Source organism: Microcebus murinus, chromosome 1 (genome assembly GCF_040939455.1).
Source record: "Microcebus murinus isolate Inina chromosome 1, M.murinus_Inina_mat1.0, whole genome shotgun sequence".
Lineage (NCBI taxonomy): Eukaryota > Metazoa > Chordata > Mammalia > Primates > Cheirogaleidae > Microcebus > Microcebus murinus.
In genome coordinates, this window is record NC_134104.1 from 8,630,387 (window position 1) to 8,645,124 (window position 14,738).

Sequence of the window (14,738 nt, forward strand, 5' to 3'; positions counted from 1 at the left end):
GATCAACTGCATTTTTACAAAAGCAGCAAACAAAACCTGCAAAAAAGCTGGCAAGTAGGTGAGATTTTTAGGTTCTTCAAATATTAGCCACATCCCACTGCACTGAATTAATGGAGATGAAAGAACCACTTTACACTGACCATTAAAATGAGAGAGAGCCTGGGCACGGTGGCTCGTGACTGTAATCCCAGCATTTTGGGAAGATGAGACAGGAAGATCACTTAAGGCCAAGAGCTCAAGACCAGTCTGGGCAAATGCAAAAATAACATTTAAAAAAAATTAACCAAGTATGGTGGCGTGTGCTTGTAGTCATAGCTATGAGGAAGGATTGCTTAAGCCCAGGACTTCGAGGTTATAGTGAGCTATAATCATGCCATTGTACACCAGCCTAGATGACAGAGCAAGACACTATCTAAAAAAAAAAAAAAAAGAACCAGTCTACTTGTGTCAAAACCACCATGTGCAACTTTGTTCTAATACGTTTATGCTTAGGTAAAATATGTGCCTTGGATTTATACAATTTATCTGTAAAGAACTCCAGTTGTGCAGGGAGTTAATTTAAATTAATTTTGACAAATTTAAGTTTGTAAATCATTAAAAGAACAACTCAATTTATAATTAGGATTGACAATAAATGTACAACATTAAGATTTGAATATTGTTTTCTCAGATCTGCTTAGTGAAAAAAGATTTGCATATTCTTAGAAGAAATCTGTTTTGGGGTCAACTTTTGTCACTAAAAGTCCACTTAGCTATGTTCATCAGTTTAAGACATGTAAAAAGAGCAGGTTCCTTGCATGATAATAGTCAAACCAATTAAAGCATTTCAAATTTAATTAATTAATTAATTTATTTTTTTTTTTTTTGAGACAGAGTCTCGCTTTGTTGTCCAGGCTAGAGTGAGTGCCGTGGCGGCAGCCTAGCTCACAGCAACCTCAAACTCCTGGGCTGGAGCGATCCTTCTGCCTCAGCCTCCCGAATAGCTGGGACTACAGGCATGCGCCACCATGCCCGGCTAATTTTTTATATATATATCAGTTGGCCAATCAATTTCTTTCTATTTATAGTAGAGACGGGGTCTCGCTCTTGCTCAGGCTGGTTTTGAACTCCTGACCTTGAGCAATCCGCCCGCCTCGGCCTCCCAAGAGCTAGGATTACAGGCGTGAGCCACCGTGCCCGGCCTTCAAATTTAATTTAAATCCAAACTTCAGTGCTTACCTCCTTTGACAGCAAGAAGGCATTATAAATCAGAGCCCACTACATTTTCTGACTCAGGCTGGCCCACCCATTAGAGAGATTGGCCAGGTAAATGCACTCTGAGTTTGGATATGCAGATACTGGTAATAGTCTAAGCCAGTTTCTTCTATAAACTAAGTTCTACTCTACCCTTCTCAATAGTAACCACCGGGTCCCTGTTGGCTTCTGTCTTCCCTTTGTTGGCCCTGTGTTCCTCCTAGTGGAGAAATCTGTGCAGTTCTATATTTGATGCCTTGCCCACTTTGCAGCTGACTTGCAGCAATAAGTAAACCATTGTCATACTCATCAACCATCACCTTTTGCATCTCCACACTGCAACATTGTTCACATTTTTCTTCTGCCACAATCCTTGTTGCAGTTTGGTAGATGAAGGAAAAGTCAAAGGGCCAAGTCCAAAGCTGATATCATATGTGAATTTACCACATGCATCAATCTAGAAAAATGCATCACAGAAAAGTTAATGTGAAAAGAACCACTGGCTCCATCTGGTGCCTAAAAAAACACATTGTATGGGGTAATCCATTGAAAACATGCTGCATTTAAATAATGTTTCATTTCTCTATGGAAAAGTTTACACAGAGGCTAATTTGGGGATCTAATAACCACATGGATTATAAATCACTCAGATTAAATGTATCGTCTCCCTTAATTTTTACATCAAGAGAGTTATCCATGGTCTCTAGAGTTATCAGTGAAGCTGGACATGCCAAGTGCTAGGCACCAAGGAACTTTGCAGCCAGGTAATCCTGAATATGATCCTGGCTCTTAACTCTTAGCTGTGTAATCTTGGGCAAGTTAACTTCTCCAAGCCTTTACTTCTTTATTTGAAAAATGACATTGATACCTACCTTAAAGAGTGTTATGGTTTGAATGTGTCCCCCAAAGTTTGTGTGTTGGAGACTTAATCCGCAATGCAACAGAGTTGAGAGGTGGGGCATTTAAGAGGTGATTAGGTCATGAGGACTCTGCTCTCATCAGTGGATTAATGCCATTACTGCAGGAGTAGGCTCCTGATGAAAGGATGCATTCAGCTCTTGTTCTGTTTCATGCCCTTCCACTGGAGTATGACACACCAAAAAGGCCCTCACCAGATGCTGGTGCCATGCTCTTGGACTTTTCAGCCTTCAGAACTGTGAGAAATAAGTTTGTTTTCTTTATAAATTACCCAGTCTATGCTGTTCCATTATAGCAACACAAAATGAACTAAAGCAAAGGACTATTGTGATAATATGTAAGACCATGTTAGGAAAATATTAAGCATGATATATGGCTTAGTTTGCCATGGGTTCTCAGTTCATGATTTTTTTCCTTTTGATTCTAAGCCTAATTATTATTTTTCCTTCAGTATATACATGAAACATTTTAATGCCCTGCTATTAGATAGGTTCCTTTTAATTGCAAGCAAAAACTACCCAATTTAACCTAGCTTAAGGAATAGGGAAACTTATTTTAAGAATACAAGGGTATCTCAGGGCATCTCTTAGAACCCAGGATTTCAGGAATGATCTGAGGCCAGGGAAGGGGTGCCATCGTGGAGAGAGGAGTTTCTCTTTGGTCCACTCTCTAAACACTCCTCTTGAGGGTTCGCCTTCTACTCGTGCCTGCCTGCTTCTGTTCTTTAGACCACATGGGGTGGGATGCAGCCACTCACAGTAACAGCTCTGATCCAATCCAGCTAGTCCTTCTTTTTAGAGTAGCTGGAGCAGTCAACAGAGGCTAGGAGGGCAAAGTCGCCTTGTGGCTGCTGTAGCTGCAAACATGGAGAGAAAGCAGAGGGAGGGCAGGAGATAATATTTTGGAGTGGGTGCTAGGCAAACCATCCAATAAGGGCAGCCATTCTCATAAGAATGAGAAATGTTATTTTCGGCAGCAGTTGGTGATTAAGCCCTTGGTGGGCCAAATGCTTATCCAACAAGGATTTGGTTAAAGACAAAAAAGGAAGAAGAAATAAAAGGACTGGCCTGTTTTCCTGTGCACTTCCTGTCTGAGACTTTGTCGGGCAGAGCCCAAAGTGTTCTGTGGCTCCTGTGCTATTTCCCATCATTAGCAGGATTCTGGAGTTTGGCTGCAGAGGGAGAGTATGAAAGATGTTCAGGAAACTTACTGAAAGCCATTAAGACATTTTTAGAGCCAGATAAGCCATTAAAATGTCTTAGGAGCTACATCCTGAGATGAATGTAAGAGCATGTTGGATTAATTAGTGATATAGAAATGGGCTGAAGAAAGTTCGATGCAATCTGAGTGGGATTCAGACTTCCCTCTACCCCAGGGGGATGTAAAAGTGAGGTGAGGGTTGTGATAAACTGACACTTTGAGGTGCTGTCATTGAATGTCAGAGTAAAGAAAGTACCTACATCCCATGATGAACTAGAAATAACTCTGATCACCCTGTTCAGTGGTCCCCCAAATAAATGAAACTTGAGCATTTCCATATTTTACCTATTCTGTAAGGGAAAACTGCATTATCCTTTATGTATGCAACATTGATGTTAGGAGATATGTGACCTTTGTGGCTATGATAATCAAATGACAACTTTTCTGTTTTACACTGTGAGCAGTCTATTATAAACTTGATAACCTTGGCACATTTGTAATGTTTTTCCTTTGTATTTTTTCCATTGTTGAAAGGAATTTGAATTCCCCTGAATTTTTGTTGTTTGACAAGCCATTTATTCTGAAGTCTTAACTCCCTTGCAAACTTTTGCAAGTATGTTTCTTCTTTCATAAGACATTTTGGTCTCCAAGTCTTTTTTCTGCAGGGTATAACTGGAACCATGGAGGCCTGGTTGCAAAACCATTCTCATCTGAAAGCAGTGAGTGTGGCCACCCCAGGGTCACAGAGATTATACAAGAGGCTCAGAGAGTCATCTGAAGAATCACCCCAGGATGTAGCTCAGGTGGGGTGTGAACAGGTTAAGGAGCCTGTGTTGGGGCAAAGAAATGGTCTGGACAAAGTTGCCAAAGCAGAAACATGAGCAAGATGAAAGAAGTTGCAGGGCAACCTTGCAAACATTCTGGGAAGGAACTTAGAACAAAAACCCATCTGAAAAAACTACCAGGAAAGAAATCACGTCCCAGTGAAAAAAGGCATTCCTCCTGATCCTAGACTACTACTTCGTAAGTAGAAAAACCCATAACAAGATACTCAAATATAACAAAACAGAATGAGATGCGGAGGAAGGTTGCAGAGCTAAGTAAAGAGGATAAATCTTCATCCTTACAACAAACTAGAAACAGCAAAGAATGGCTGGAAAATAGCCGAGATCCAATTCCATGGCTCTGAGACCACTCACTACACCAGTGGTTTTCAAAGCCCCATCCCAGGACCAGCAATGTCAGCATCACCTGGGAACTTGTTAGAAATGCAAATTCTTGGGCTCCACCCCACACCTACTGAATTGGAAACTGTGGGGACCGGCACCAGCAATCTCTTGTAACCACAGGTGATCTCCATGCCTACTACAATTTTAGACTGTGTTCTTCTTCCTCTGAGGCTGAAGAGTTTGACAGAGCAAAGTCATTCAACTCCAGATTCCGGATCTAGATACCTTTCTCCCAGGGAGATTTTAATGGATATTCCTTCTCAAGGACAGAAATAGAATCAAATCATAACATCAGGATTCGTTCACTCATTGCACCAGTATTTATTATGCATTAAGTGCCAAAGCAGACATTCACCAGTCTTGTACAACTTTGTCACGGACCAGCTGGCCGTGAGGCTCAGTAGCATCTGGTGGCAGAAGGGCCAGGTAGACAGGGGTCTCAGCCCCCTCTTCCACAGTCCTGGAGCCATAAGTCCCAGCCATGTCTGTCTTCACCCACCCGGGGCAGCATGCATTCAGTAGGATCCTGTCGGCTTTTCTCTTCTCATCCAGACGCCTGGCCAGGATTCTTGATAAGACCGTGACCCCCAACTTGGACACCCCGTAAGCTGAGTTGGGCCAGCCTTCCCTCTCATGCACCTCATTTTTTGTGTCCTCTACAAACTTTTTCATGAGGTCCACCAGGTCCCCTTCTGTGAGTGTCTCACATCTGAACTTTTCCTGCAGTTCTTCACTGCAATTTTCAAGAGCTTTTAAACCCTGTAAACTGCTGATATTCACCACTCTCCCTGAAACAGAAAAATAAAAATATGAAAGCTTGTCACAAACAATCCTTGGTTGAATACCAAACATACAAGTGAGTCATGGTACAGGTTTAATTGCTGATTAAAACAAAAAAAGTGACTCTAGAAGGTGTAAAATCTGTGCAACAGTGGGTTTTAACCATTTTTTGGCCCTCATTCTCCCAAGAGGAAGAACACACCTCCATCAGGAACATGGGCTTCCCTTCCATTGAGATTCTCCATGAGATGGGTATGGTGGGACCAGGCAGTTTTCTAAAACCACATACACCTCCAAGGGCTTATGAACCTGCTTTCTGAGGGACAGCACCCTTGCCCTAAGGACTAAAGCTCTCAATTTCCTAGGTTTACACAATTTCCTGGGGGCCATAGGCAGCTACTTCTATCCCTGAGTGCCCCAAACCAGGGCCAAGCAATACCTGGGATTACTCTTGTCTGTCCTTCATGATGGACACTTCCCTATATGGAGTGGGTTGATTCTCTATCCTGGTTTTGATTTCATTACTTTTTAGTCCATGGTTAATATATTCATATTCATTAAATTGTGAATTAATGTTCATGTTGATAATAATTCACGGATACTAAAGAGACCGTTGTGAGGCTAGGTACAGTGACTTATGCCTGTAATCCTAGAATTTTGGGAGTCTGAAGTAGGAGCATCGCTTGAGGCCAGGAGTTTGAGATCAGCCTGGGCAACATAGCAAAAAAAAAAATCTCTACCAATCTCTACCATCTCTGCCAAAAAAAGAAAGAAAATTTTGCTTGTAAAAACAAACATGCAGGCCAAAAACTATACAACAAGGGCGAGTTCTTTTCTTACATATTATTCTGAATCAAGATTATCTGCACATCCAATAGGATCATTCGATTTTATTTTTCTGAATGGCATTCACCACAGTACATATTTTGGGGGTGCTGTACATTGTACTAGACATTCTCATGGGCACCAATCCCATATGGAGATACCCTCACTTTGTCCTTGAAAACTAGCACCTCATATATCCCCCAATTTCCTAAGACCCTTCAGTATTTCTTTCCTTCCTTCCTCTCTCCCACTCCCCAATGGTATTATGTATTTCTTTCCAAACTTTTAATTGTGAAAAATTTGAAAACTACAGAGAAGTTGCAAGAATAGTTCAATAAACATCCATACACCCTTCACCTAAATTCACCAATTGTTAACATTTTGCCAAGTTTCCTTTCTCCTTTTCTCTGTTGCTTTAAGTTGCAGATATTGTAAACTTCACCTTAAATACTTTAGTGTGTGTGTGTGTATGAACGAGACCATTTCCCTACATAACAATTGTGATCACACTCAAGATATCATTATATAACACTATTATCTAATAGTCCATATTCAAATGTCCATAGTTGTCCCGATAATGTTCATTTGTAGTTTTTGTTTTAATCCACAGTTCAATGTGGAATCATGGGTTGCATTTGTCATATATTTTTAGTCTATTTTAATCTAGGATAGTTGACAATGACCTTTTTATGAAGCCCCTAGACCATGATTGTATAGTATTTCCCTTAATTTGGATTGGTCTCATTTTCTTATGATTAGATTCACATCAATATTTTGGCCAGGAATACTACAACAATGATGTGTCTTCATTACATTCTAAACAGCTCTGTTCTCAATCATTTGGCTGCTGCAAGGAATTAAATTTTAAAGGGAAAGGAAGAAAGGAAAACACAAGTTATAGAAGCTATGCCTTTGAGGAAATAAAAATCCTAAGGGGAAAAATCCTTTGATTTGAGGGCACACCTCTGGGAGAGAGGCTAGGGGGTGACAGTCAGCCTCATCAACCAGATGGGTCCAATCAGCCCTGAGAAGGGCGGCTCCGACCACTCTCTGCTGAGGTCCAGGTGGCCCCACTGGTCCAGAGACACCTGCTGCCTCATTCTAGAAAGAGCAGGCAAGTAGCTCCCCCTGGTGGCTTAATAGTTGCTTAACCTATTTACTCAGCATGGAACAACACAGACAATCCCCGATTTCAGATGCTTCTACCTATGAGTTTTGACTTTATATTAGAAATTGTGCCCAGTGTACTCATACAACCGTTATGTTTTTCAATTTCAGTACAATATTCAATAAACTATATGAGATACTTAAAACAATTATAAAATAGGCTTTGTGTTGGATGATTTTGCCCAACTGTAGGCTAATGTAAGTGTTCTGAGAATGCTTACAGTAGGCTAGACTAAGCTATGATGTTCAGAAGGTTAGGTGAATTAAATGCATTTTTTTGTTTGTCAGGAGTTCATTTCCACAAAATCACAAATATCTCTTCATAAGAAACATTTAATTTGATATGAAAAAATTCCTATTAGAAAATCTAGCCATTTAAATTACAGAAAGTTTTCCCATATGGAACAAAAGTCCTTGCTGTGACTTCAGAAAAAAGTCTTGTCCTGCTGAGGAAGAAACAACAAACATTTCCTGGTATGTGTAAAAGTAATAAGACTTGAATTCAGAGATGAAAAATTAAATGGGAATTGTGAGTGTGGCAGAATTAAATCCTCCGATGGATTCTTTTTGGGGAGCTATAAATTTATACCACCTTAAAATAAAAAAAGGCATTGGAACATGTGAACCTATTCCTTTTATACAATTATTTGACCAAATGTTTTTACTAAAATCTTAACACTGTAATGTAAGAATAAAATATATTGTAGGGAATATGCTGTCAAAATACAATACTTCCCTTATTGTCACAATGGGTTAGCTGTTAGCAGTTAGTTCACCATGAAAGACAGGGTGACCTTATGGAAAATAAATGGGTTTAACCATTTGTAACTAAAGAAATTGTATGTATGAGCTAACCTCAAAAGTAGAAAACGGGAGATCTTGTGCAAGTATAAACAAATTGTAGGTTAGTGTACAAGACTAATTTAAAAATATCAAAAGTTCAGTAGGTCAAAAAGAGAATAATTTGGATTAGCAATATTATAAACTTTCCATAGAGTGAAGGATTTCTAAAAAGCTCATTTTGCAGCAGTGCCCAAACATGTAAAATAATCTGACAGTGCAGCAAACAATGACAGATGAGACAAGTCTCATGAAAGCACAGGCTCCAGAGCCACCCAAATCGAGCCTCTGGGTGCACGGATGTGTCGCTTTTTCTCTTTGCACCTTGTTTTCCTCATTAGACACCAGGCAGTCTTCTAGGGTCTGGAGATTCAGACATAATTCATGTCAAGTTCTTGGCTTCATAACCATCCCATGCCTTGCTCTGCCTCCATTTCCTTATTGATTGCTTCCTGGAGAGTTTCTGAGAAGTGCCGTGTTCTTCATGGATTTTTGCTGCCTTCTCTTAAATGCATTTTCTACTTAAAATATTTTCAATTTATGATGAGTTTATTGGGACATAACTCTATCTTAAGTCGAGGAGCATATGTAATTTTCTTTAAAGTTATACTTTATAGCTAAGTAAAGAGTGTCTTTTAAATAAGTCTTGTTTGTGGAGAAAGTGATTCCCTACACATCAAAAGGCAATGATGCTCAGTGTTCTGCCCTCCGGGTGAACATGAGGTTTATTGAAAAGTCACAAATATTTTCAATGTGTTGTAAACCAGAGCTTCTCACCTTAGGAAGTAATGTTAGGGAGAACTGATGAACATAGTGATTCACTCCCTCTTAGTGAATCCCACTCTTCCCAGTGCCTTCCATTAGCTTTCAGAATGGCTTGGATTATAATCATTTGATGCTATAATTCTTTCTTCCTTAGAACCAATTATCTTAATGTGACTGAGTAAAGTCAAGAAACCTGGATACTATTTCCAGCTCTGTTACTACCTGTGTGTACTTCTTTGCCTCAGTTTCCCTCTCTGTAAAGTAGAGGTGTAGGAACACAAGGTTTCTTCAATACCTTGCAGCTCTCAAATTCTATGATTTTAAAATTCATCAGGGAAAAGGATTCCTGATAATTAGTAAAAAGACATTCTTGGTTGGGTGCACTGGCTCATGCCTTGTAATCCTATCACTCTGGGAGGCCAAGGCAGGAGGATTGCTTGAGGCCAGGAGTTTGAGACCAGCCTGAGCAACATAGCATACCCTCATCGCTACAAAATATTTTAAAAATATTAGGTAGGCATGGTGGCACATGCCTGTAGTCCCAGCTACTCGGGAGTCTGAGGTAGGAGGATTGGAGTTTGAGATTGCAATAAGCTATGATGATGCCACTACACTCTAGCCCATGCAACAGAGCAAGACCCTGTCTCAAAAGAAAAAGAAGTCTTTTTTATCTCAGTCTGGAAAGAGCCCCAGATATAAGAAGTGAAAAAAGCAAGGTAGCAAACATTATACTAAATGTCACCATTTGTGTACAAAGGGGAGTTTTAAAGCTATGCATTTATATTTACTTAGATTTGCATTTTAAAACTCCTCTTGGCCCTGGGTACTCACCACCTGTGCATCTCGACCCAAGGCCCCCTCCACTAGCACCTGCAGGCTTTCCAAGATCCCATCCCACTAAGGAACTGATAAAGAAAAGTACAGGAGTACAAGTGCAACTCCTACCATCCACCTTTTTAGGTTAAAAAATTTTTGCATTCAGAGATAATTCTTATTTAAAATGTTAAATTAAGAAAAATCACAGTTCTAATAAGAACTACAGAGTTATTCGTAAGAATTACAGTTAAGTTCTTAGGAAAAAAATCCTCAGGGAAGCAGGTGATCCCCCTACCCTAGCACAGTTGTCATTTTATAATTCTGATTTTTTTAATGACTGTCTCCTCTTCTAGACTCTCAGCTCCATAGATGGATGGTCTCTGTCTACAGTGCTCACCATTGTACCCCTAAAACCCAGCATAATGCCTGGGTTATAGTAGGCACTCAATAAATATATTTGTGGGAAAAGTAATAAAAATTATTTATTGAATACTTAGGGGTGTGGGCAAGATAGTTCCTAATAAAGAAAATTTCTTGGCTGGGCGAGGTGGTGGCTCACGCCTGTAATGCTAGCACTCTGGGAGGCCAAGGCGGGTGGATCGCTCGAGGTCAGGAGTTCGAAACCAGCCTGAGCAAGAGCAAGACCCTGTCTCTACTATAAATAGAAAGAAATTAATTGGCCAACTAATATATATAGAAAAAATTAGCTGGGCATGGTGGTGCATCCCTGTAGTCCCAGCTACTCGGGAGGTTGAGGCAGGAGGATTGCTTGAGCCCAGGAGTTTGAGGTTGCTGTGAGCTAGGCTGACGCCATGGCACTCACTCTAGCCTGGGAAACAAAGCGACACTCTGTCTCAAAAAAAAAAAAAAAAAATTTTCTTTTGGATTTTCTGAATCAGCTTGACAAAGCTTGGTTACAAGAAGAAAGGAATACAAGCAAAGTCACAATGCTAGAACAGATACTATGCCCAGTCCTGACATGAGCCAGTCCTGACAAGCCATCACCTTGGAGAGCTGGAGGACTCGCTGAGGTTGATCAGAGGCAAGAGACTTTTGGGGAAGTGTAACATTCTATCATTCTAGGGTTGAGTTGATTACACGAATCCTAAGAGGACTGTGATATATATCATATATATCTTTGAAAACTAAAGCTAAGATGTTTTAATGAGAAACCAGACAATGAGAAAATAAGGCAGCTTTTAATTTTTCTCCCTACAGAGAAATAATACCTCTGGGTGATTCCTGCAGGACACCCCTGTTCCAGGGAGCATGTGGCTTACTCTTTATGAGGGATGCAACGTGACAGGCTGCACACCGGACTTACCATGAGGTTTCATTATCGGCAGTAATTCAGTGCAGACATTTCTAGTGGCAAAGAAATTTGTCTTCATTGTCATCTCAGCTTGAATGTCAAAGGGCGTTGGATCATCAACTTTTAGAAAGAGAAACAAAAAGAAAGTCATACATTTCCCTCTGAAACTCATATAACGAAGTGGATCCTATCTCATAACAACTAATTAAAGGAAAAAGAAGCCAACTTTAAAACAAATTGTAACCCCCTAGGTTGGTGGTTTTCAAACTTTAGTGTGCATCAGAGTCACCTGCAGGGCCTGTTAAAGCACAGCTTTCTGGGCCTCACCAGCAGAGCACCTGATTCCGGGCTAGGGCTCAGAATTCTATCAAATTCCCAGGTGACCTTACAGCTACCCGTCTCCAGCCGCGCTTTGAGAACACCTGGCTTTGATCACTGCTTCTCAAAGTGGGATGCACATAGGAGGTACCCCGCGATTCTGTTAAAATGCCTATTTTGATTCGGTAAGGCCTGAGATTCTGCGGTGCCAGGGTGTGCCCAGGTTTGCGGTTATGGCTGGTCCATTTTCCACACTTTGAAAGGCAAGGGCTTCCGGCGCACAAGTCTCTCCACCTGGTGTCCAGGAAGCTGGGTATTTACTCAGATCCCTTAGCCAATGGCTGAGGGCTGCTCCAAGGGGTGGTAATCCCCTACTTAACACCCCTGCTCCCCAGCTCTGAGAAAGCCGGCAGGGAGTCTGGGTCCCCTTCCACAGCAACGTCAGCACCCCGGGCCAAAGGTACGGGTGGAGACCTCTGCTCCACCATCCTTCATTTTACTTGGTCGGTCTCCCAGGTTCTTCCCACGGGGTTGTGAGTGAAGCTGGCCTGTTTAGTTCTTTGTACCCTCAGCACGTGGCAGCTGAGTAACTTTAGCAGTTAGAATACGTAATCTAGACACCCCCCCCCCGCCAAAGATGTCCTTAAAAACCACACGTGCATGTATTATAACAAACATAAGCTCCCTGGGAGAGGAAATTAAGGCTCGCTTCCTTTGCGCCAGAGCCTATTAAAGCTCTCCATTAAAAAAAAAAAAAAAAAAAAAAAACTTATGAAGTCCGCTAATGTACAAGAGCGCGCTAATCTTGTTCTAGCGATTCACTTCCTTTCGCCCGCAAACGCCTCCGGGCATCTATGAATGAGCCCTTTCAAGGAAGGTGGAAGCCCAAAGTGAGCGTGGAGACCCTTCACAGAGAAAATGGTTCGCGCATTGGACAGAAAGCTGATGAGTGTGGCAGGGCGTGGCCTCCTCCTAGGAGGCCAGTTTCCTTGCAAATAGCAGTTGACAGTTCAGGGAGGGCCCGAGGCAGCGAACAGGCCCGCACAGGCGGGCGGGCGGGGCGCGCTGTGTCTGTCGCCCGGCCAGCCAGGCGCTCAGCGAATCACTGAAAGGGAAAACCCGCTGCGGGAAGCCAGAGCTGAGCGCATCCCCAGGGCCCCGCGCCGCCCTCCTCAATTATTCAGTGGGTAGGTGGGGATCCGCGGCTCCCTGCCGCGGATCCCCACCCTCGGAGCGCCCCGGGAACGTCCTGTCCCCAGTCCCCGCACCTACTCTTGAAGGCGATGCCCGCGTTGTTGACCAACACGTTGAGCCCCCCATACTCCCTGCGCAGGAAGTCGCGCAGGGCGCGGATGCTCTGCAGGTCGTCGATGTCCAGCTGGTGGAAGCGCGGGCTCAGGCCCTCAGCCTGCAGCTGCTTCACGGCCGCCTGGCCCCGCGCCGCGTCCCGCGCCGTGAGCACCACGTCCCCGGAGAACTGACGGCACAGGTCGCGCGCGATGGCGAAACCGATGCCCTTGTTGGCGCCGGTCACCAGCGCCACGCGGCTGCAGGACGACATGGCCCGGTGGGGCGCGCTGGGCACCTGCGTGGAGAACCGACCAGGCTTCGGACCACCCGAGCGCGCACAGCGGAGCTGGTCAGTCACAGCAGCCGCGCAGAGGAAGTTCTGGAATCCAGCGCTGGGAGCCCTAGACAACAAGGCTTGCGGCCTCGGTCCCTCCCCTCTGAGGAGGGGCTGTCTGTTCCTGAAGGCTTCGTAACGCCCCAACTCCCGGGCCCGCCCTCTGCCCGCGCTGCGCTTTCTTTGGTCCAGGCTCCGCGCCCAGGGAGCTGTGCTTCCCTTGGAGCCAAACCGACGGCGACGGGTCAGTAGAGGGCTGCAGATTCGTGGCAGCTGGACTGAAGAAATTGTTTGGGGAGAACCCCAAAGGGAGGAAAGCGAGAGCTGAGTAATTTTCTTGGTCGTGCGCCCATCGTCCACTGCAAAATGCGAATGTTGTTTTTTCCTAAGATGCAGTGAAATTACTTGGACACAGTAACTGCTTCTCTGGACATGGATCCCTTTGCTTGCTAAAGAGAAATTCAGAAAGAGGTGTCCTGTGAGTAGATTCAACAGGTGTGGGCAGGCTGCGTGGCACTGATTCCCAGAGCGCCCTCAGGTGCGAGGAAATTTTTACTGTGGGCGGAACCCTTTAGAGGGAATTTTTAATTTGATCCTTACATAACTTCCACGGATGATAAAATTATCTGCATTTACGTTTGTCCAAGGAGGGTAGATAATCTGTATAGATCTAAATTGATCTATATGTCTTCTTCCTAGTGAGATGTGTGTACCTGCCAACAAATCCAACTGAAAACAAATTCCCAAAGGCGTGTCAAAATGTGGGCACAAAATTAAAACTCCATCTATGTTTAGTGTAATCCGTGTGTTTGATTAGTGACTCAGACTTGGGGAGAACTGTGATCTTGTTATGACTCAGCTTTTCCCAGGTAGAGCTGGCTGAACTGCTTGCGCCTCTGTTACCCTAGTCCACCTTCTCTTCCAAGACCACACCTGAGGTCAGGAAGGTGGGCACTTGCTGTGATCTCTGTGCCTCAACCAGTATTTTGTTCTTTTTTTCTTAAAGATTATCTGGAACCCTATTTTAAGGATAGAGGGGGATATTCATGGTTTCCATTTCTTCTTAGGTGAGCTTAATTTGTGTTTTTCCAAAATGTATATTTCATCTAAATTGTTGATCCTATTGACACAAGTTTATAGTATGCCCTTATTATCCTTTTAATATTGATAACGATACTTCGTCTCTGTGCCTGACATTAGTAATTTGTCTTGCATATTTTCTTGTCTGTCTGGCTACAGGTTTATCAATTGTTTAGATTTTTCTCAAGGAATCGGCCTTTAATTACATTGATCTCTTTTTCTCCTCCTCCCTCTCCACGATTATATTGGTTTCTGTTCTGATATTTCCTTTCTTCTTCTCACCTAAGATTTTTTTTTTACTCTTTTTCTAGTTTCTTACTATGGAAGCAGGGGGCATTGATTTGAGAGTTTTTCTTTTCTAATGTAGGCATTAAATGGTGTAAATTTCCCTTAGTACTACTTTGGATGTTGTGTTTTCAATTTCATTCACATCAAAATAGTTTCTAATTTCCATTTTGATATCTTTTACCAAGGGTATTTTGAAGTATGTTTTTTCGTTTCCAACCTATGTGGGTATGTTCTAGCTATCTGGCTGGTGTTGATTTCTAACCTAATTCCATATGGTTGGAGAACTTCCTTGGCATGACTTAACTCCTTTTTAAAGAGTTTCAAAAGCTGGAGAGATATTACA

The 14,738-nt window shown here is 42.6% G+C and overlaps 1 protein-coding gene across 1 annotated transcript; it reads right to left on the bottom strand.

The window, feature by feature from the left end:
* Window positions 1-4,877: 4,877 nt before the first annotated feature.
* On the bottom strand, window positions 4,878-13,152 carry LOC105881309 (carbonyl reductase [NADPH] 3). Its single transcript, XM_012782932.3, has 3 exons — window positions 12,676-13,152; window positions 11,098-11,205; window positions 4,878-5,368 (listed from the first exon to the last, which is right to left on the bottom strand). The coding sequence occupies exons 1-3, from the start codon at window positions 12,962-12,964 to the stop codon at window positions 4,932-4,934; spliced, it is 834 nt and encodes a 277-aa protein (XP_012638386.2). The 5' UTR covers window positions 12,965-13,152; the 3' UTR covers window positions 4,878-4,931.
* Between the last annotated feature and the right edge of the window lie 1,586 nt (window positions 13,153-14,738).

What these genes read in the sequence shown, in the direction of transcription:
- LOC105881309 (XM_012782932.3), bottom strand. Translation starts at nt 12,964, where the DNA reads ATGTCGTCCTGCAGCCGCGTGGCGCTGGTGACCGGCGCCAACAAGGGC. An exon ending in CGCGGGCATCGCCTTCAAGA is followed by an intron (nt 11,206 to 12,675) that starts GTAGGTGCGGGG and finishes TCTTTCTAAAAG; the next exon opens with TTGATGATCCAACGCCCTTT. An exon ending in GCCGATAATGAAACCTCATG is followed by an intron (nt 5,369 to 11,097) that starts GTAAGTCCGGTG and finishes TTTCTGTTTCAG; the next exon opens with GGAGAGTGGTGAATATCAGC.